The sequence below is a fragment of the Numenius arquata genome, chromosome 24, assembly GCF_964106895.1.
Source record: "Numenius arquata chromosome 24, bNumArq3.hap1.1, whole genome shotgun sequence".
NCBI lineage: Eukaryota > Metazoa > Chordata > Aves > Charadriiformes > Scolopacidae > Numenius > Numenius arquata.
Window position 1 is genome coordinate 6,619,554 of NC_133599.1, and position 23,113 is coordinate 6,642,666.

The 23,113-nt window shown below is 63.7% G+C and overlaps 1 protein-coding gene across 1 annotated transcript in view; it reads right to left on the bottom strand.

The window, feature by feature from the left end:
* NAV1 (neuron navigator 1) overlaps window positions 1-23,113 on the bottom strand; it is a 60,282-nt gene that overhangs the window by 14,779 nt on the left and 22,390 nt on the right. The window contains exons 5-6 of the mRNA XM_074163555.1: window positions 13,915-14,017; window positions 10,097-10,462 (exon numbers count right to left, since the gene is read on the bottom strand). Of these exons, the coding sequence (XP_074019656.1) occupies window positions 10,097-10,462; window positions 13,915-14,017 (469 nt within the window). The remainder of the gene's footprint in view (window positions 1-10,096; window positions 10,463-13,914; window positions 14,018-23,113) is intronic.

Genomic DNA, 23,113 nt, shown 5'->3' on the forward strand with positions numbered 1-23,113 from the left:
AACAGGGGCAGGAGGTGACCCCAGATCCTCCTTAGCAGCCCCACAGGGGTTGACCCACAAGGGCAGCACAGGAGTCACAGGTGACATCCCAAAAGCAACTGAAGCCATGGGGTGAGGCCCAGGAGCCAGATGCCCACTGTGGGGTGCCTCCAGCTCTGTTATGGCTGGCACACACACATGAGACGGGTCCCCAAAACCAGCACGCGTATGTTGTACCCAGCGGAGCACGGAAAGGCTCAACTCACGCTGCCCCGCGGCAGCAATGACTCCCGGAGCACGGACAAGCCCAGGCATCTCAGTCCCTACTGGCCAAGGTCACCTGAGTGCCCCCCGCAGACCCCAAACGGGGGGCAGGAATGCCGCAGCATCATGCCGGGGGCAAAATTCAATCCCTGCTTTGTGCTCCAGCCCCTCCATCTTACACAGAGCGATTCCCCACCTCCCTTCAGCCGGCACCGCACCGAACCCCCTCTGAAGGCAGGGATGCGCCGGAACACCCGCCAGCCCCGCGCCCCTCTGTCCCCGGCGGCTCCCGGGGAAGGGATGCTCAAGGACAGCGGCGGCGACGAGGCGGGGGCTGCGGCAGCGTGACCGTCCTCCCCGGCACCGGCCGGGCGTGCGGAACCCTCCACCGGCCGGAAAGATCCCGGTGATGCACACCCCGACCCCGACCCGAGGTGGCGGCTGCACTCCAGGGGGAGCGGGGGACGGACCCGACCCACGGCGGAGGGGCGAGTGGCGGCGCGGGGATGCTCCGCTCCCCTCCGCTCCCCTCCCGCCCCAGCCGCACCCCGCTCCGGAGCCTCCCGCTCGGGCACGCAGCCCGACCGCCCTGCAGCCCGCCCCAGCGGGGTCAGCTCCGCCGGCCGGGGGTACCGGAGCCCCGGGAGCCCCGCGGGGGGGGGGGGAGGGGCTCGGCCTGGCCGCGCTGCAGGTGCGGGGCGTGGGCCGGGGGCTCGTCCCGCTGCCGGGCCCGGAGGAGCCGCCCCGACGCTGCGGTGCCGGGCGGGGTCGCGCTCCCCGGTCCCCCCTTCCCCCCCGCGGCGCGGCCGAGACAAAGCACCGCCCGCGGTGCGGCCCCGGGGCGCGGGGCTTTGTCTGCCGGGGCCGGGCTCCGGCCGCCGCCCCGCCCCGCCCGGTACCGGTGCGGTGCCCGTGCCCCTGCCCGCACCCGCACCGTACGGTACCTGCTGGCCAGGCGCGGGGCGCGGCGCGGCCTCCCCGCCCGCAGCATGGTGCTGCCCGCGGCAGCGCGGCCCCGCCGGGCGCGGGCGGGAGGGGCGGCGGCGGGACCGCCCCGCGCTGCCCGCGCCTTAAAGCGGCAGCGGCCCCGCAAGGCCCGGACCGCCCCCCCGCCGCTGCCCCCGACCCCCGCCGGGATGGGACCGGGGTCCCGGCTCCCAGCCCCGCCGGTCCCAGTGCCTCCCCCCCCCCAGCCCAGAGCCCCGCGGCCACGTCCCCACAGGCAGCTCCAGTGCCCCCCAGTCCAGCCCATGAGCCCCCACCCCTGTCCCTGTCCCTCAGCCCAACATCCCCCCAGTCTCAGCCCAGGCCCCCACCCTCCCCGAGTCCCTAAACCCCAGCTCGTGTCCCCACAGGCAGCACCAGTGTCCCCCAATCCAGCCCATAATTTGGCATCAGTTCCCCCCAGGCCATCCCTCAGCCTGGCCTCAGTGCCCCACTCCTGACCCCAGCGCCCCCCAAACCCCCTCTAAAGACACCACCTCCCGCTGTGGGTCCCATGGGGGGCTCTGCCCCTACGCAGCCCCACAAGGTACCAGGGCAGCTGCTCCCAGTGACCTCGGCTCTGGCGAGGACATCCCCACCCACGCTGCTCTGCACTTAATCGACCAAAACCACTATTTCTGACTTTTTTTGTCTCTCTCTTGTATCAGAGCAGGACCTGCACCCCAGGGTGCTGGTGACACCGAGGACACCTTTGTCGGTTGGGCCGTGGCGGGCAGAGAGGGTTAACTGCAGCCTTGGCAAAACAGACCCAGTCCCTGCGGGCTGGGAAATAAGTAATTCCTTCCTCAAGCCTTCCCCGGCGGCGGCAACTGCAACGCCTCTTGGCTCCCTCCTCCCCGCGCAGCCCCATCGCTCGCCCGTGCGGTGCTCGCCCCGGCGAGGAGAGGTGCTGCGGCACGGCGTGGCATGGCAGGGAGGGCCAGGGACCCCTGACTTCAGTGCCAGCGTCCCTCTCCCCACCGATCAGACCCTGCCCGCACCCGACATCCCCGCAGCGTCTCTCAGCCCTTGGCTCAGGGCCAGGGGGGTCCGGCGCGGTGCGGTACCTCCCGCAGGCAGCCGGCCCTGCTGCGGGGTGATGGCCCCACGTCGGTGTGTGCCAATGGGTGTGGTGGCACAGCCTGTCCAGCATCGCATCCCCGCGGTCCCTCCGGCCTGGCACGATGCCGGACGCCGTCCCCTCCCTCCCCTTCTCCTGGCCGCCTGCCCCGGCCCCACCACGGCCAGCTCGGGCAGCTATCGGAGGAGCAGCTCCGGCTTTCGCTGGGCCCAGATCTGGACTCAGGGCATCCGGGGTGGCGGGGGGAGCCAGCCTGGCACAGCGGCAAAGGCAGCTTCAACCCCGGCAGGGCTGGTGTGAGATGATGGCAGAGAATCGCTGTTGGCCACAGCAGCCACCAGCACCGGCACAGACCCCTTCGCAGAGGAGCACCCCCAGCCCGTTTCCAGCAGCCGTTGCTGTTGGAGCCAGAGGGTTCGAAGTCTCCCTGCTTCACCCATCTCGCAGCAGCAGACACCCGCGCCAGACGGACCCGCTGGCACGAGCCAGGGCTCCTGGCACTCGTGTCCCTGACAGGCTGGTGCTGCCGAACCCCCACCGCCTGCCTGAAGCCCACCCTGGACTGAAGCAAGCCCCTCTTGCTCTGCCCTGGCCCTCTCCTCCTGCTCTGCCGTGGTGGCTGCAGGGGAGGAAATGCAGGGCTTGCATGGGGGGGTCTCCACGCCCCACCTCAGTGGGTCACTGGCACCGAGGGGGCTCTGTGGACGTGCCCCCCATAACAGCCTCGTGCTGCTCTGGCAGGACTGGTGAGGAAAGCACAGGCACAGCCGGGGCTCTTCCCTCCCCCACCCTTCTCCTCCACTTAATGAGGCAGAAAAAACAATTAGCTTCATAAATCACAATCGGGGGGGTTGGGGACTCCCCGCGGGTGCGGGCAAGGGTGGCTCCACTTCCCCCTCATATCCGCCTCAGGAACCACCTCAGGGCATCACGGCACCCATAACCCTCTCCTGGACTCCCTTAGGATCCCCGCAGCCCCCTGCACACCCCCCACGCCCCCTTAACAGCCCCAAGCCCCCCAACACTCCTTGAGAACCTCACAGACTCACTTAGGACCCCCCAGATTCTTCTAAGTCCTCCCCAGACTCCCCTAAACCCCTGTGTACCCTCCAGGACCCCCCCGAAACCCCAGGTACCCCCCCAAACCCTTAGCCCCTCCCACAGGCCAGACTTCCCTGACCCCAGGTGCTTCCCACTTGCATTTTGGGTACCGGGATCCGACACCCTTCAGCGAAGCCGCGCTCAGAGGAACAGGGGCCTGCAGAGACCTTGCAGATGGGGAAACTGAGGCAGGGAAGGGGGGGTCTGACTCGCCTGAGCTCACCCAGCAAGAGAAGAGGATCAGCAACACATCCCAGCGGTTGGTCTAGTCCCCCGTTCTCCAGGCAGCACTGCCTCTGGTCCCCACTCCCCCAGGTCCCTGAGAGGTGCGGGGGACTCCCCCCACGGGAACCCGGAGCGTGCGTGGCCCCTGCGAGGGGGAACCTGTGGCCAGGCTGTGCCTCCGCTCCAGCTCTGCGCTGCCGACCGCGGTAACAGCAGGGTCCGACCTCCCCGAGGCAGCGGGGCCGGTGCCGTGGGGGTGTCAGCCAGCACTCGCCTGCCCGCAGCAATGACATCAGCCACCGACCCCAGCCACACGCCTGGCCACCAGGCCAGCCAGCCCCGCTGTGTGGGGGACAGTGCAGAGTCACCCCTCCGACACCCCCTGAGCGGCGGAAACCCCGGAGGAAGCGTGTCCCTGTGCGGGGATCTCCAGCTGTCTTGGGAAGGGTGACACGCGTAGCCTCGCTGGGGGCCACCGTGGCGGCACGGCGGGCTGCAGCAGCTGCACATGGCCGTCAGAGAGTCCCAGGGCAGCACCGGGGTGTGGGAGCGCCGTGACTCAGCCCACTTGCGAAATTCCTATTTTTCCCGTTGTCTGGAAAAGCCGGTGGCCTCGGACACCTCCAGCCGCAGCAGGCAGGCCCCTTCGCGGGCAGCACATGGCACACGGCAAGCGGCAAAGCCAGGTCTTAAGCTTCCCGGGCAGCAAGTGGGTGGGGAGCCGGATTTGAGGGGCAGATCCCCCAAAGCAGCTCCCCCCCAGGGGCACGTGGGTGTGCGAGGTCCAGCCCTGGGCTCAGCTCTGCTCCGTGTCCGCACCCAGCCCCACCAACGAGCCACGGAGGCCGGCAGCTTCCCAAATCCTGGGCGTGCACTGACCCCCGGGTGCCCTGCATGCCCCGAGCCCCACAAACCCGGGATCCCCTTCCCAAAACGTTCCCCGTGCAGCCACTGCCGCAGCCGCCCGGCCCAAGCAGCCCCAGGGGCCGGGGGTCAGTGCTGGGCACCTCGAGCCAAACCCCAGAACAGGGAGCCAGCAGGGGAAGGGCACTTCCATGGTGGCAGTGCCCTGAGGGGTTTTGGAGCCCCTTTCTGGGATCGTCCCCCGTCCCCAGCTGGAGGGAGAAACCCCACCGAGCCGCAGCACACGGCGCGGTGCAGCAAATATTTATCCAACACCATTTCCCCCGCCGCCCCCCCGGCCAGCTGGGCCAGGGCCCCGCACACATGCCGGGCCACGTGCGGGGCCACGGCCATACCCCGCGGGACGCCCCCGCCAAGAAATGACTTCACGGGCTCGCCGGGACGGCGGTGAGGGGTCAGGCCAGACCGGCCAACACCAAGCGAGGGGCGTTCGAGGGAAGGGAGCGGAGAGCCAGCGCCAATCCTGCTCGGAGCATGAGAGGAGGGTGGCTGCTCCACCGCTGCTCTCGGGGAGCCGAGCCAAACATCTGCTCCCGCCTCCGGGCTTCGGCGAGCTCAAGTAGCTGTGAGGAAGCCAGAGCCAGGCCAGCCAGGGAGCATCCCTCCCCGGGCAGCCCCCAGCCCTGCCAGAGGGGACCACGGGCTCTGCAGGCTGCCAACAGCACCCTCGTGGTGGTACGGGACGGTGCCCGCGGTGTGCCATGAGCCGGACACACATGCCGATCCCCGAGCCATGTGGCACCTCACGGTCCCGATGCCAAAGGCTGCTGCCACTGCTCCGTTTCATGCCCATGATGGAGCCAGGGCAGTACCTGGCTGGCGGGGGTGCGGATGCTGCCACCACTGTGTGAGTCACTGTGTGGCACAAAGACTTCCCCAGGACATTGAAAGCCCCACAGCGCCAGCCTTGGGGATTGGCTCTGGAGCAGATGGCTGCATGCCCGGGTCCCCGCAGCGCATCCGCATCACCAGCGCTCCCGCAGCCACCGCAGTGTGAAGGTGCTGAGTCAGCAGCCAGCCCCGCTCGCCCCCTCCCTGCTCTCCTGGCCCAGGATTGAGCCCAGCAGCACCCATGCTCTGCTGGAGGGCTAGGATGAGTCCCACCTGGGCATCCCCATGCCCTCTCTGCCAAGGTCAAATACAGCCGCGGGGCTCTGCCACCGCAGGGTATTTAAGCAGCTCCAAAGATGGAGCCAGCTTGTCCCAGTTTGTCCTTGGAGACCTTACCTGAGGAGCAGCCCATCCCACAAGCACCACCCCTGGGCACACAGCTGAGCTGAGGTTTTGTGCCCCCATACGTCACCTCGCGTCCCAGAGACAGGGAGAGGTGCTCCTCCTCCTCCACACCCCGCAAATCCCACCGAGAGCGGCTCTCCCCTGCCATGACCCGGGTACACCCTAACCCGACCCACAAGGAAACCGAGGCACGGCCAAGGCTACACAGCAAGGTCCCTTCAGCCCGCACCCAGTGCCCTGCGCTGCCCCACAGCATGAGGAGCACCACGGGGAGATGCTTGGACCCTGCTGAGCCCTTGGCACTGAGAGTAGTGGCCTGATGGACCCCTCTGGGGACATCCAGAGCATCCCAGTGCCCTTGCAGCAGCATCCCAGTTTGTGGGGAAGTGGCTGGGGAATGGACCAGCTGACAAAGGGTCTGACAAAAGGACGGTGGCAGAAAGGACATCATGCAGGGCGATCTCCAAGCCCAGGAGATGTGGCAGAGTGGTGCAAAGCAGGGACGAGCCGACACTTGTCATGCCCTGAGCCCGGGATCCTGTCCTGCGTGGGAGGGGAGAAGCCCCATGGCCGCAGGCAGGCAGGGCTGGGGGGTGGGAGCCAGCAAACCCCACCAGCTCCCGACCGCAGTGAAGCCTCTCAGCACCATGCTCACTCCCCACCGCATCCCGAATGGCCCCAGGGAACGCCTGGGGGTGATGCACGCTCACCCGCTCCTGCGCCAGCACCCAGCGCCCGCCAGAGCCGCTCACACCAGGTCCCCGAGCACACACAGCACCGGGGGGAAGCACCAACACGCAGCCGCACCGCGCTGCTGGGGAGCGGCAGCTCCACGTGAAGGAGGTGGCACCGCTCGCACACGCAGGATGTGGCCGGGACGAAACCGGGCAAAACCTGGCTTGAACATCCCCGCTCCCCGCCTCCTCCGCTGCTGCCTGATTCACACACAGGTCTGCACACGAAGGTGCCCGCGCTCCTGCACCGCGGCCCCAGCACCGCGCTGGGGCCATACAGCCACGGAGGTGCCTCGGCAGCGTGTGACCGCATGTTGGTAGACCTCCCAGTGGGGTGACCTCAACGAGGTGACCTCCAGGGTCTGGGAAACATCCCCAGCCTGGCCAGGTTGGGAAAGCATCGCTGACGGCACCACACCGCTCAGGGGCATGGGGGCATGGAACAATGAGCAGTGCACTCAGGTGGGAACCGAGTCGGCAGCGGCCAAGGAAGAGAAGGAAGATTTTCCAGTGCCCAGGGGTTGGTGCTCTCCCTGCCTGCACCCTGCCCAGATCCCACGGACAGGCAGGACAGGGCAGGGGAGCAGCACCATCCCAGTGAACGCTGCTGTGTTAACTTGTGCCAGGCCCTTTGAACACCTCGATGCCGGCAGCGGCACATCCCGGTGGGGCTGCTCCCAGCCCCGGTTGTGCTGAGTCCCTGCCGGCCGAGGGCTGCCCTGCTGTGGAGCATAACAAAGATACAGTGACACTGGGAACAAAAGAAGGGCCTCGCTGCCAAGCAGGGAGGGCAAACCCAGCACTTTCCACCCCCTCAAAACCAGCAGCGGGTTGCTGGTAGAGGGGAGCCGCAAGTGCCAGTGCAGCGGCACTGGCCGGGCAAGGAGCCAGGCTGCCGGCACGTTTGGCTGATACAGAAACGCTTCTAGGGACAGAGGTGTCCCCAGCCGATCCCTGCTCTCCCCACCAGACGTGACCTGGGCCCCAGGAGCCCCACTGCCCTTTCAGTGAGGCTCACCCCAACCACCCCCCCCCACATTCAGCCCGATACCTGCCACGGACAGTCCCCACGCCCCGGCCGTGCCTCACTTACCTTGGCCCTCTCTCCCTCCAGGCTGCTTCCCCAGAGAGTCGTGGGGATGCCGAGTCCCATCCCACAGCCCTGCACGTCTCCAAGGGGGATGTGCCACTGCGTCCTCGGAGCTGGCTCTGACCTACTGCCCTACAAGCCTGGGTGTGCGCCGGCGCGGTGCAGGGAGGCGCCGGCCCGGTGGCCCAGGCTTGGGGGCTGATGGCCCCATCTGCATCATTCGGCTCCTGCCCGGTGCATTAGCAGCACGGGGAGATGGGGCCTGGGGCGGTATTTGCTTTCTAGGTCAGAGCCAGCCGAGGAGGCTGGATGAGGGGCTGCGTGGATGAGGGGCTGCGTGGATGAGGGGCTGTGTGGGTGAGTGCTCTCAGCTGGCAAGGTGGCTCCTCGCCCTGGCTGGCTCTGGGTAGGAGGGGATGCCCCTGCTCCCCTGCCCTGGCTCTGCCTGGACAAGGCACCCCGGTGACCCCCAGCACCCAGCCAGGGACACTCCTGGGACAGAGGCCCTGTCACGCTGCCTTCTCTGGTGGAGCCCCTGAGCCCTGACATGGGACCATGGAGGACGGAGCTGTGACTGGGTCACCACACAGCTCCATGTGCCAGCAACATCCCGGTGACATGGCTGATCCCCAGGACATGTCCCTGCTTACAAGAGGGTCCTGTGCTGCCCCAGTTGCCCTTCTGCACCCAACCCTGGGGAGGGGTACTCAACAGAGGACACCAGCCCCTCTCCGCACCCACTGGCAGGACACAGATTTCTCTCAGGGCACAACCAGGGCATCACACTGGGGACCCTGCAGGAACAGGGACTGCGGCACCGGGCTGTGGCAGTGCCAGTCAGCTCACCATGGCACAGAAAGCCTCACCCACACCAGTGGACTGCGGTGCTGCTGGGGTCTCGCGGGAGGCTCAGCCATGAAGGGCTCCGTCCCCAAGGCCTGACCCTTCCCGGGAGGAGAAATGGACCCTGCCGGGGCAGGGTGCAGGGCTGAGCCCAGGGAAGGTCCTGCCGGAGTGACCCCTGCCCACACTCTGCCCCACTCAGTGGCTGATGGAGACAAAGTGGTTCTCCGGCTCACCCCTCCCAGCTCTGTCCCCAAGGGCTCCCCGAGGTTACCCCTCTGCACGAGCAGCTCTGAGACAAGACAAAGGGGAAGAGAGGGAGCAGTGGAGCCCTTCACCCCCTACAGCCAGACCCGCTACAGCCCCAGCCATCCAGGGTGCCCCAAACCCACCCAGGGTGCCCCAAACCCACCCTGTTGCCCATCAGGCCCCACAGTCTGGTGGTAGATGTGGGTTACAGCCCACAGGAGGGTCTATGCTGAGCCAGCACAAGGCACCCCTGTTCACAAGCACAGGGCAGCCCCCCAAGGCCACCCCTCCTGCTCGTGGGGAGGACGGGTCTGACACCCGTGGTGCCACAGACACTCTCAACCCTGAGTTGGAGCATCACAGGGACAGAGGCCAGCACAGGCACCCCTCAGTGTCCCCCTTTAACTGTCACACGCACCTCTGGGGCACTCCTGAGGAGCGCTGGCCCCCAGGATGGGTGTGAAGCCATGGGCTGCGCTCTGTCCTCCAACAAGCTGATGTGACTACGGCCACCCCAGGAGGGCTGGAGCAGCACTGCCAGGAGGCCGAATGCCTCCTCCTGCTCTGGGACAGCTCAAGTGCCGGAGTTACTTATTTTCTCCTGTGCTGAAACAGGAAACCTCCAACATGCTGAAATCCTGGACCCCCGCCAGAGCCAGGGGCACCTCAACAGCGCAGTGGGAGCTGGACACGTCTGGAAGGAAAATGCGAGCGCTGGGCGTGCTGAGCTGTGCTCACTCGGCAGGAGATGCCCCTGGCCCTGGCGGGGGAGGGACAGAGGTCGACAGGGGTCCCAAACAGAGGGTACCCCGCTCAGCAGCACACCCTGCTCCACCAAGAAACCCAATGACACCTCGGTGCCTGATTCTTACTGGGTGCTGAGACCCCACCCAGCCTGTCCCACCACGGGCCACCAGCACTCCTGGCAGGACACAGGACATTCCCGCAGTGTCAGGGTCAGAGACAGCAGGTCAGACCCACTGGTGTAAACTGGGAGAGTGCTTCTGAAAGCAGCAGCACTCACCCTGGCTGGGCTCTGGCTCAGGGTTCCTGCAGCCACACACCACACGCCTTTCTCAGTCCCTTGCTCTGGGAACACCCTGATCACTCTGGACACTTCCCACATGCCAGGAGAGCAGCACACCCCAGCTCGGGGGCTCACTGGCCCTGAGCCACCTCCTCTGGCCCAGCATCACCAGCACTGCAACGGCTACACTGCCTCGCCGGAGGGAAAGCATCTCCTGGGATGCGGGGACACAATCTGCCCAGCCAGACTGGCCATGATGTACGTGTTCCTCCATCCACCGCCGCTGATGACCAAACCGGAGGTGGGGAAACCTCCAGGAGAGCCCTGGTTCGGGCACAAGCCCCGCTGTGGACACTTACCCTGTGGTGATGTCTTCATCCTCCGTCAGCGTTTTCCCCATCAGATCGCTGTCGCTCATGTAGCCCGACTTCAGCTCCACGTCATCGGTGTCCAGTGCCTCGACCAGCTCCAGGCGGGAGATGTGGCTCAGCTTGCTGGGGCTGCGCATGGGCATGGTGTGCGAGTAGTGTGCCCGCTCGCCGTGCATGTACCAGCTGGGGGTACCCTCAGAGCGGCAGGTCCCCCCAACCGACGGCGCGTCCCCCGCCTGCAAGCGTGGGCTGGACTGCCCGTAGCGCCAGGAGAGCGGGGAGGAACGGTTGGACAGGCTGGAGACGCTCCGGGGATTGGCTTCGTCGCTGTCGTAGCAGGTCATCTCCAGGGAGCTGCAAGGATGCAGGGCAGGATTAGGGCAGGGCCGGGGGGAAGCAGAGGTCTGTGCCCTCCTCAGCCCCCCAGAACCAGGGCTGCAGGTTCTCAGAAAACAAACCTGCCCATTTTGAGGCAGCCAGGCAAGGGGAGAGGCTCCCAGGAGTGTGGGCACAGGGACGCTGTCTCTCCTGGACTCCCTTCGTCTCAGATGAGAGGGGATGGTCCCCTCCAGCCCTGCCTGGTGCCAGCACAGGGTCCCACACTCCATGACTCACTGGGACACCCACACCACCTGCACCCACCAGTGCCTGGTGGGGTTTCTCCCCAGGGACCGTGGAGCAGGACATGCAGTGCGATGGGGGGTCTTGTGCCTCCCTACAGCCCCAACAACCCCCCACAGGCAATGCTGGGGGAGTGCAGGGGCTGGGGGTGCCACCAGGACTGGCTGCAAACACACCATGGGAGAGGGGTCCATACTTCTCTGGAGACCGGTCCCAGCCCCAACCTGAGCCGTGCTGAACCCCACTAATAGGGAGCCTTTAGTGGAAAGCCCAGACGTGCTTCCCCCTGCCCAGGCTGCTCTCCCTTGATCACCTCCCCCACCACCATTTCAACACCTGCACCCTGATATCACCCCAGATCTGGGATATGACGAACTGGGGTGGTGGCACATTGATCTCAGGGGATGTGGCAGCGGGTCATGCCAGGAAGCAGGGGCTGGATGTCGAGGGGCAAAGCAGGGACCAGGTCCCTGCATCAGCATCTCAGGCCAAACCCCTGCAGAGCGAACCTCCACGTCTGGGCAGGAGGGGACACCCTGACACCGGCTGCCTGCCGGTGCCTGCAGGCGTGCTGCTCTCCAGCCAGCCCAGAGCCCGCAGCGCATCAGGAACGGGGAGTTCAGTTACTCCCCACACCCCTTGGGGTGTATTTTGGGCAAACGGCATGTTGGGGAGTGATGCTGAAACTAAATTTAGACACCAAAAATGATTACTTCTTGGAGCAGCTACTTGGGAACCCGCAGCCCTCGACTTGGCTCCAAACGTTACTATCAGCGAGCTATTCCCCAGCTTAGATTAAACGTTCCTGCAGGAGCACCGAAAGCCAAGCCCCGTCTGCAGTATTGAATTTAAAACAGAGAACTACATAAAAAACTAGGAAGTTTGTTAAAGCGGAACTAAAAGGGCAGCTAAAAGGGTTTAGTTTTTGTCGGCAGCACAAAGGCTATTTAAGGATGTTCTGCCGGCGGCTCGGAGCAGATGCAACCCACGTCTCCGAGCAGGACTAAAGCAAATCCCTGAGGAAGCTCGTCCGACCCTGCAGACGGATCCAAAGGCTGCCAGAAGAGCGGTGACGTCTTCCAGGAACAAAGTTGTGTCCTAGTGAGGAAACAGCAAAGGCTGTGCCCCCAGCCGCTGGATGGAAGACCACAGCAAGGAGAGCAAGAAAAGTTTGAGGAATAATTTGTGGAAGGAATAAAGAGAGAGTCCAAAGCGGTGACAGGGACACGGGTGATGCAGGCACATCCAGAGGACCATGGATGACATCCATGGTTGGACAGGCTTTTAGGAAGCATTCCCGAGAGCAGAATTAGTGGGTACGTGTGTAATTATGACATACTGGGGAAGAGCTGACACAGCTTTGGTAAAGGAAAACCCGACTCACAACTGCGGTGGAGCTTCTGGAGGGATGCAGGGAGCAGGCTGCGAGGCTGCTGCGGCTGCCATAAGGTGGTGGATGAGTGCCCTCACCTCAGAGGCAGATTAAGCTTCCAAATAAACTGGAAAAACAGCTGCCATGGGATAAGAGGGAAGATCCTCATGTATTTAAGAACCGCTTGCAGCACAGAGCACAGGGGTAGGCATCCCTGAGCTACCAATAGTCCATTTTCCCCGTGGCAGGGATCCAGCCGAGGCCTCCACCACACGGTGTACTCATAACTCATCAAGAAAAGGAAGTGATAGCGAAGAGTCAAAACCCACCAGCAACGCTAATTTAATCACCCTTAATATCCTTGCCTTATTTCCCTAAGACGGGGGCTGATGGAGGATTTGAGCCAAGCGCTGGGGCGAGAAGGCGGCGGGTGAATTCTGACACAGATGAATGCAAAGCGAACGCGAAGCGAACACAAAGCAGCCCTGACGGCGTGAGCAGCGCCAGGCTGCGAACCCGCTCCTGGGCTGAGCAAAGCGATGCCAGAGCTGCGATGGATAATTCCAGGAGATCACCAGCTCGGGGAGCATCGCTGCGGCCCCGTGCAAATCCCACTGCCCCAGAGCTCTGCTAACCTCCGGCTCAGAAAAGATCCAGAAAGTGCAGCGAGGACAAAAAGGGTCCAGATGAGCTTCTGGGTTAGGGAGAGCTAAATCAATTGGGCTGCTTCATCCGGGACGAAGCTGATGGAGGGGTGACACAGGGAAGGTCGGTAATGGTGAATGGTGGGTGAAGGGGCGGGGGGAGGAAGCTGCTGCTTTTTGCCCATTCCAAAAAAAAACCGAGGATCAAAGGAGACCACGAGGTGGCAACAAACACTAGGAGAAGGATGTTGGCCGCATCCTCGGCTTTCTCAATTCGCTGCCACCCGACAGCCTCTCTGCAAAGCCCAGGCTTCCTAACACAGCTGCACCAGCAGGGTGGGATGGGGAGGGTGCCCTGGGAGATGCCCCCTCCCCACCTGCTGGCCCCAGCCCCAACAGGGACCCAGGCAGGAGGCTGGAACTGCCGTGCAGACCCCAAGCACGTTCAGAGCAGATCAGTAACCCTGCGGTGGTCTCAAGCGAGAGACCCAGGGGGGCACAGGTAGTCCCAGGCATGTGTCAGAGAGACCCCTGAACACAGGTAGACACTCTGCTCTCGTTCACTACTCAGCCCTGTCCCGAGACCCGCCATCCTCCAGCCCCAGCTGCAACCCTGGGGTGCTGCCCTGGTCTGGGCAGGGTACCCCACCTCTGCCTGGGGGCTGCTGGGCATTCGGTCAGCTCTGCCTGACGGTTTCTCCATCGTCACCTCTACACAGAGAGAAACTGAGTCATGGATGGGCATGGAGCCTGTGGTCCAAACCTGGGAAGGCGCAGGGGACACATTCACCTCTGGTTTTCCATTCGGGGACACCCGACCACCAGGAACAGACCTCACCCCCTGCCTGGGGTCTGGGGGCAACCAGCTCACCTTTGTGCCACCACCACCCACCCCACTGCCCCAGAGCACGCAAGGCACTGTCGGGCTTACAGCACTGCCAGGGATGGGACTCTGCTGCAGCCCCACGCACGACACCCCACGGATTTGGGGGCATCTCTCCAAGCCCCCACGGGCAGGGTCCCCAGGTCCTCACAGCCAGCTCCCTCCCACTCACATGGCCCTCACTCAGAGCAGAGCCGCTTCCCGGCCACCCCGGCCTCCCTCGCTGCCCCAGGAAGGACACTGGTCGTGGGGAAGGGGTGGGGGGGGTCTGGTGTTGGAGCCTCACCTGTGAGACACCTGAGAGCCCCTCAGGCTGGACATGGTCTCCTCCAGGTTCTGACGAAGGTCCAGCACATTCTGCACCGTCCTCTTCCTCTGGGACTCGGGGTCTGTGGAGAGACAAGGTGGCAGTTTTAAAGGGATTTATGGTTCCTGAGCCCCTCTGCCCATGGCTGTGCCCCCCAGCCCCTTCCCACACCCCTCTGCCCGTGACTGTGCACCCCAGCTCTCACTCTACCCACTGGGGACAAGGCAGGGCTGGCACCAGGCTGAGCTGCACCACCATGAAATGCCACCCCCAAGGGTACTGCAGGTTGGGATGGGGATGTCTGCTCCAGGAAGGATAAGCTGGGCAGTGGCCAGTGGGGCCAGGGGGACCAAGTTGGTCCACAGGACCCACACAGGTGACAGGAGCCCAGGTACAGTCAGGCAGCCCCAAAGTACTGTGACCCTCCTCCATGAGGCCACGCAGGAGCAGTCATCCTGGAAGAACATGCCCAAACCTGCCCCTGCATCCCCCAGGCCCCAGGGGTGCTCTGGCCAGGGGACACGGGCGCTGCAGCAGCAGCCAGCAGGAGCCAAGGGGATGTCGGGGAGTGGTGGAAGACGAGCCCCACTCCTGCCTCTGCCCGGGGACAGGCAGGAGGCTTCTGTGGGGGGCTGCTCTGGTGGGAACGACCCCCCCATGGGCACGGCCCAGGGCTGGAAACCCCCGAGCTCCAGCTGCCCTGGGGCTTCTCTGGGTGTACACACCCACAGCACAGGCGTGCACGCACACATGCAGGTGTGCAACCCCCAACCTGCACATGTGCACACGCATGTACCTGCACCACAACCATCCCTGTGCACACACATGCATTTACATGCATGCACATCCACACATGTGCATACACATCTGCAAACACACATGCACACGTGAACTTGTGCACACACACCCCCAGAGACACCACACACACACGGAGAAGTGGGGTCACTCCTGGCACAGCCCTGGCAGCGCTGCTGGGGTCAGGGCCACAGCTCTAGCCCCCGCGCCCCTGACCCGCTCGTGTGCCTCCCCGGCAGCTAACAGCCGTGCCACTGCGGCTTTGATCCCCGATTTCAAGCCTCTCAGCCGCAGCTTGCCATTGAACCGCAGTGACAGCGGGCGCCAGGGATGCTGGATGTGGCTCCTCCTAATGTAACGTGGCAACCAGCGCTTCGGGATTTGCTACAGCACCGTGTAAGCTGCGATGAGGCATGGACCGGGGGGACACCGCCGGCACACACCCCAGCAGGCTCCCCACAACGGCACGGCCATGTGCCTGCCTGCTTGGGGCTCATGTCCCATCGTCCCCATCACACACCAACACAGACATGCCGCAGGCAGCACCCATGGGTGACGCTGCCCCGTCCCCAGCCTCTGCTCGCCCACCAGCGCGGGCAGGAGCACCTCAAACCAGTGAAGCGGCTCCCATTTATGCATGACCCTGGAAGGTGGTGACGAGAGGTAACAGCCCCGATGAGACAGGTTAAACCAAGCAGGTTAAAGCCAGTTGTAGATGAGGGTAAATGGGCTGGTGAGCCCGCAGGGCACCCAACACGGCCAGCACACGCCGTCGTGTAAGGAGGACACGCAGCCCAGCATGTGTCCAACTGCCCTGGTCCAGCTCCCAGGACAAGGCTTAGCAGGAGGCACGTCATGAACTCGTTATTAAATCTTCCCTGTGGCCCGTGCACATTGGAGGAGTCAATCAGAGGCATCATGCCATCACGGAGGGTCTGTCCCAGAGCCTCCAACCGGTGCTCCAGAGCTGCAACGGGATCACGGGTGGTCAAGGAGCAGGGATGAGGACGGGGATGTGCAGGCAGCAGGGGCAGAGGGATGGAGGGACGGAGCAGAGGGGGCTGCACACACAGAGCCGGGCACAGAGGAAGTTCGAGGGACCCTCGGTGCCAGAGGCCGGCACCCATCCTGCTCTGTGGCTGGGGACAAGGGACTCTGTGTCCCACCGGTGGGGCAGGCAGAAAGGGCTGTGTTGGCAGACCAAGGGGCACCTCAAAGCCGTCAGGTCCTGCCCTTGGGCTGCCTGGAAAGATGGATTTTCAGGCTTGAAATAGCAGGACAGAAATGGGAGGTGAAGACCACTGCTGGCACACGTGCAGTGTGTAGGGCAATGGAATTTTCTGGAGGGGAGGCACATCCAAACCTTAGGGAAGAGAAATAAACACCCACCAGTGTCCCCAGGTGGGTCCATGCAGGAAAGGACTCGGCACCCCCAGCTCCTGCACCCTGGCCATGTCCGGTGGGTGCCATCCACCCTGAGCCCTGCTCCCACAGCCGAAGGAGGCAGCACACACCCCCCAGCAGCGCCGTGTCCCTGAGGGCTGGGGCGGGACGGAGCAGGATGGGAAGGAAGAGCCACCATTATCCCCTGGTGCCACCAGTGGGTCCCACCCCGCTCACAACCTGGCAGCGTGCTCCTCCCCGGTACAGCCCCCTCCCGAAAACACCCCGACTGCCTCCCCCACGGCCACCCGCAGCCATTCCCATGGGGAACAAAGCCAGCACTTGGGCCTGGCACTGCCTCCTCCCCGGGCACTGCTGCCAGTGGGGCTGCTACAGCCACCCCCAGCCCGAGGAGCCCCGGGGACGGGACTAGCACTCTCTGTGTCCCCAGCCACCCCAACAGAGGGGATGGCACACGGGTGCCACCTCCCCCTGCACCCCTGCTGCTGCTGGGGGACAGTGAAGACCCCCAGGGCGTGCAAGGTAAGAAGCAGCACCCAAGGGCTGGGGAGCCCGGCGGAGGGCTGGAGGGTGCTTCAGCCCCAGCATTTCAGGGCACTGATCCCCATCCCCGGCTTCACCTGCGGCACCCTCCGTGCCCGGCACAGTTTGCTCCCCTGGCCCCCAGTATTTGGGTGACCGTCCAGGTCACTCTACCTGCTGGAGACGCCCCAGGAAAAGCAGCAGATCTCACCTGGGAAAGGGCCAAACTGGCACTGGAAGAGCTGCTTGCCCACCTCTGGCACATGTCCCACTGCCAGCGCTGAAATGCCACCACTTGTCCCGGCTGTGCTGGGCCGGGACAGTGACGCCAGGCCCCCCGCAGTCTGTTCTCCAGGTGCAGCGAGGGGCCAGGGGCTGGCTGGGGGCTGGCTGAGCCGCAGCATGCCGGAGCCGAGCCGAAACCGGAGCCGCTGGGAGAGGCTGGAGTGTGGGAACAGCAGGAGCGCGCTGGATTCCTCCCCGCATCGATTTAGCAAGCTTCCCGCAGCCAGATGTTTCCAGCTGCTGGAGCAGGGAGCAGCAGGGACGGCTCAGCCCGTGCCGTGGTGGGGTCAGTCGGACACTCTGCTTTGGCCAGGCTCATTTCCCCGGCAGCAACGGCTGGGACGTGTCCCCCAGTGTTCCCCACTCTGCCGGGGCTGCAGGCTCAGGGTCCGGCCGTCCCCTCCACCCCAGCTCCAGGCTGGCTTGCAGCCCTGGTCGCAGCTCCCCGCCGCTCTCGCAGGCTCTGTCCTGCTGCCACGGAGGGAAGGGGGTGCTGGCTCTGGCCCTGTGCTCCCATAGCCTGGCCACACAGAGGAGGGCAGCCCCGAGATGCAGCCACTGTCCCCAAGCCCTGTGCAGGAGGCCACCAGGCACCACTGCCCGAGTGACCATCCCCTTTTCCAGGCTGGGTCTAACCTGCCCTCGTCAGACTCTGTCCTGACCTTGCCTACACCCGCGCTTGTGTAGCTCCCCTGGCCCCCCCGGCCCCTGCTGCTGCTCCTTTCTTAACCGAGCGCTCTCAGTGCTCTCTTCAGCATCAAACAACACAATATGGCTCCGCTCCGTACACGGGGAAACTGAAGCACTGAAGCCCACCCCGATCACCCCGTCGCCTGCAAGTGCTCTCCCGCACAGCCCCCATCGGCCTCTCTGTTGGCCACCGGGCAGCGCTGCCGGCTGCGCGATGGTGGATCGGGCACAGCGACCGTGATCACACGCTGCCCGTCACCCCGTCTCCTGCCCTGCACAGCCCAGGAAGCAGCAGGTACCGTCGCCAAGAGAAGGAGCTTCACGAGGCGGGATGAGGGGCTGGAGGCAGCCAACGAGGGGGAAGAGGAGGAGGAAGAAGGAGAGAGCTGTGCTCAGGGCAAGGTGCTGCGGGTCTGACTGTGGCGGGCACCGCAGACCCAGGGCCAGAGGAGACCGGGCAGCTCCAGATTCTGCTCATGTCCAGCCCTTCCCATCACCTCCATGAGCGAACAGGGGCAGCTTCTCTGCCTGCACGACGGGGCGCTGCCGACGTGGCCAAGTATGTCAAGGAATGAGGAAATCATCAACTCCAAACGGCTCGTGACAGCTCATTTCAAAGGAGCATGTGGCCAAGAGCTCCCGCTGGGGCCAGGCAGAGCCGCGTCGATGGGACACGTGTGCCCCATGTGCCTTGGCACAGAAACCCCCATGAGTGTGTGTCTGTGTGTGTGTGTGTGTGCGCGCCGCCCGAGCGCTTGTTTGCATCATGCGTGTGTTCATGTGCAGGCCACATGGTGGCAAAACCCTCTCCACCCGCAGAATGGTGCATGTGTGGTGTGCATGCCTGAGCCTGCGACCATGCACGCGTGCCCACGTGTACGTGTGCAGGCACGAGGACGGCAGCAGCTGACACCTACACCGGCACGAGCTGGGCTTGCACGGCTGTGCCTGTGTTCATACACTCGGCATGAGTGTGGCACTTGCACACGCGTTTTCCTGACCCCATCACCCAACCGGTCTCGTTTCAGAAGATCAGGCTCGGGAAGGACTCCTGGTGACCCACTAAAGATTTTAATGGCAAGCGGGAATTTGCTATAAAAGGCCCCGCGGTGTTTCTGAGTCACTACAGTGGGCTCCCAGTACACAGTAGCCGCAACGAATTTCCCCAGGTCATGAAACATTTTTAACTGGTTGCTCAATTCCTTCCAGCACATTGAAAAATACACTAATAAACTCTGCAATAAAAACCATTCTCCCAGGGCCGTGAGACTCCTCCAGCCCGGCCGAGCTCCCCAGCTCCACAAACCCTCGCACGGATACACCCTTCTCCCACCGCGCGGCCTCAGCCTGCGCTCCCAGCTGTGTTTATGAATGAATCAGCCCAGGCATTGGGGTTGGTTTTTTTCTGGTATTTTCCTCCCAAACCCTCTGCTCTAGCACCTAGCGACCACCGCAGGCAGGCTGCTGGCCCGAGGGGACACCTGAGACCCCGAGCCCGGTGCAAACCCCGCTGAGCCCGGCGGGTTCCCAGCTTGCACCCCGCAGCGTGAGATTTGGTTACCGGCGTCTTGGCACACTGACAGCAGAGTCTTTCCATATGGAATAAAATGGCTTTATCTTGCATTTCTTACATCCAGCTCTGATTCACGCTCCCGGACGGCTGAGCAGGGGGATGGTCACAACCTGCAATCCTTCTCCCTGTGGCTTATTAATTCTCTTCCTCCCTTCAACAGCTACCAAGCAGGCTAAATGAGCAGCGGAGATGGCTAATGGGGCTCTGTGGGGTGACTGCCAGGTCCGCAGTGTTTGCTTCCATCTTTGGCCTCGTTTTCCAGCCCAGCCCCATCCCTGCAATCCCTGCGTGCTCCCTCCCAGGGACATACCAGGACCCCCCCAAAACCTCTCCTCTCTCTCAGGAGATGCACCAGGGTACCTCGTTGGGCACAGCATGCCCCTCCTGCCCAGTACCCCAGAAGGGCATCTCACCCTTTCCTGCAAACCTATTGCCCCACCCCATCAGAAGGCAGCAGGTTCGTTAGCACTCACCGTCCCTTAATTTCTTTAATTGCCAGGGGCTTCTTGGTGTGAGCTGAGGGCTAGTTGCCAACCCCATGTCTCCTGCAGCAGTGGGTCCTGCTCCCCAAGGGGCAGGGAGAGGGTTGGGAGCCCTGTGCCATCCAGCACCCTGGTAACACCGTACCTGGGTGCCCAGACCATTGACTGGCACCTCTGAAGCTCCCCGGGCAGACTGATGGGGGGAAGCGTGGCCACCATCCCCTGGGTGACAGCAACAGCCCTGGGGCTGGCGGAGCCGGAGACACTGTTCCCCAGGGACACGGAGGCACAGCCTCCTGCCAACGGGGGGACAGGGGACGTGCGGAGTGTGCTGCAGATACCTGAGGATAGGTCCCCGTCCCTCAATGCAGCCAGGGCAGGCCAGGCTCCCTGCTTGCTGCCGCCCCGCACGTAGCCCTGTGCAGGCTGCGGGGAGGAGACTGGATGCATCCCAGCGCGTCCTGCACTCGCCCTTGGCAGAGGGAGGAAAGGCCAAGCAGGAAAAGTTGGGGGAGGCAATGGGGTTACAGCAGGCAGTGCCGGCGGCGTCCAAGCCTCCCAAAGAGCACCAGCCCCGTGGAGACACAGCAAGAGGAGAAGGGGTGGCAGAGCCCCGCTTTGGCATGGCCACCCCGTGTCTCACACCTTACTGGACCCTTCTGCAAAACAACATGGCTCTGCAGGAGGCTCCAAAGGTGGCTGCAGCGGGGAAGGGAGCCCCTTCCCCTGCCTGCACCCGCCATCCCCATCACAGCACCCGTCCCCATCACAGCACCCGTCCCCACGTAGGCTGTGGCAGCCCCACACCGTGCGTGGAGGCCATCAGCTCCCCACTGGCAGGCGAGAGCAGAAAATTAGCAGCGGTGACAGACCGGGACTTCAGCCGAATCAGCACTTCGGGGCGATCGCTGCTGCTAAGCCTCGCGAATGGCTGCTCGTAACGAGGGCAGGGCTGAGAGACCTGGAGCCTGGACCCTGTCTGGCTCCAGCGAGCCAAGCTTTTAAAAGGGATTCAGACTTTCTCAGGCTAGAGCAGCCATAAATCTATTTAATTGGGTCTCTCCCATACACAAGTTTCCAAGTGAACCCGCTGGAGAGATCCAGACCGGGCCTCCAGCCCATTTGCGGGATATTCTTTCAATGGATGCTGCGCTTGGCCCCGAACCACCCCACCTGTGTATCCAAATTACAGCTCCTTTTTCAGCAGCGAGAGCCTTTAGCTGCTCAACGCCCCGTGCATCCCATCTCTGCGCCACCCTCCGCTCCCCCACACTGACGAGCCGGGGGAGCCCTGAATCCCCCGTGTCAGGGCAGACCCTGCTCCCGCGCACAGCGCCACACACCCTGCAACACAGCTGCCTCCGAAGCTTCTCCTGCAAAGTGCAGAGGAGCTGGGAGCATCCCAACGCCCCCATTCCCAGCGCTGCGCATCTCCAAAATAACCCGGAGGAAACATCTCCGCAGTCTGGGAAGGAGGGGGGTCGTGGATGGAGGGTGGATGGGCCGGATCCACGCACCAAGGGGTGCCCTGAGCCTCCGGAGGCTGGCGCACATGGCAGCAGAAATGCAGGGTGACACCAACTCCCCGGTTAACGGCCCCCTGGCCTCAGGCACCTGGAGACAGTGTCACTAGCGATGACCACACCTGGGCTCTGTCCTAAGCTGGGGGCCTTGCAGAGTGGGGTCAGGCTGCTCACGGAGCGCTCTGTGCCTCAGTTTCCCCCCTGGAGTTTGCTGTTACCCTTGGGTTTAGCATTACTGGGATGTGCCAGCACCGTCCTGGCCAGCTGCACCCAGGCCCCCCAAATGCCCCGCACACGACACCGTTAACGCAGCCACCAGCAGACGTTCAAGGGGATGCTGCAGACCCTGCACAAAAAAAAAAGAAAAAAAAAAAAAAAGCCAGAAAGTAGGGGGAAGAAAAAAAAAAAAACCCAACAATCAACCCCAGGCAAGGCAGAAGGTGCAGACGGGCCCTGGCTCAGAGGCCCCGGAGCAGCCGGCGGCAGCGGGTTCACGCTCCCCACGCGTCACCAGACGCGGGTCGGACATTGTGGAAATTCAAAATTCCAGATGGCTCTTTTTGGGTGGGTTTTTTTTTTTTTTTTTTTTTTTGCCTTGCCTCATTTCCAAGGCAACAAGACTCGCTGTCATCTGCTAGTTGCCATAGAGATTTCACCTGATTCTGCTTCAGCGGAAGAGAAAGCCGGGCGAGCTCACTGCTGCCGAGGAGCCACGAGCCGCGACCGCCTTCGAACTTACTGGGAAGAGCGGAGATAAATGGGGCTTTATAAGACGGAGGCAATGGGCTGATTCAGAGGATCAAAGGAAGGAACTGTGGGTTTCTATAGCACAAATCAGCCCTTCACTTAACTGCTTCGATGCCCTCCAGATGTGCCCTACATCTGGGGACATCACCAGCCCCCACTCCAGGCTTTGCCTGGTGGAGGAGGGGGATGTGGGCACAGGGGGAATCCTGCACCTGGTCTCGAGGACCAAACCGGGTTCCCTGCAGGGATCCCATAGCGTGACAGTCACAGCCACGTCCTTCCTCCCATAACTACCCTCCCTCACTGTGCACAGCCCTTCTCCAAAGCCCCTCTGGCCCAGAGGGCGAGCGAGGTGATGGGAGGACGGGGTGAATGCAGAAGCAGCCAGGGAGGAGGGAGAACCTTGGGCAGGGGTGGAGATGCCCGTGGGCTGTGCTCAGCATGGCTTAGCTGCCAGGAACGTGGGGTTAAGCACCACGCACCCCCAGGGGAGCCACACACAGCCGGCCATAGACAGCATTTGTTCCATGTTGGGCACTGGCACCACCTCAACAGCCCCGTTACTGCTGAGGATCCTCATGTAGGTGGTGTGGATGTGTCCATGCCCAAAGCCCAGCTGCAGCACGCGGTTCACAGTTGTTCCCTCAGGTCCCACAGCAGCTTCACAACTGGCTGCCCCCCTCCCCTGCACAACTGGGCTGCCCAGGACCAGGCATGTCGCTGGCACACCGTCCTGCACCACTGCACCTCCAGCCACGTGCACCCATCCCCTTTCTTCTCCAGCTGGTCTGGGAATAAAATCTCAGGTGAAAACCCAGTGCCGTGGAGATCCACAGGCTTCCCAGGAGCAGAGCAGCCACCCAGACTCAGGTCTGGAGAGACACAACTCAAGAGATCCCCGATCTGCGACAGCAGCCCTTGGACTCGCAGTCAGATGCCCCAAATCAGATCTGGCGACTCAAGGGAGCCAGCCTGCCATGCCTGGGGCTCCCGTTTGCTGAGGACATCGAACCCCTGGGGCATAAGAGAAGATCCCGGGTGCTGGCAGGATGCTCACAGGTGGAGTCACCCCCAGGTACAACAGGCAGAGGTGCCCACGCTCATCCCTCCCTGCTGTTCTCCACCAGACACCCGGGCCAGGTTTTTCAGCGCCGGGA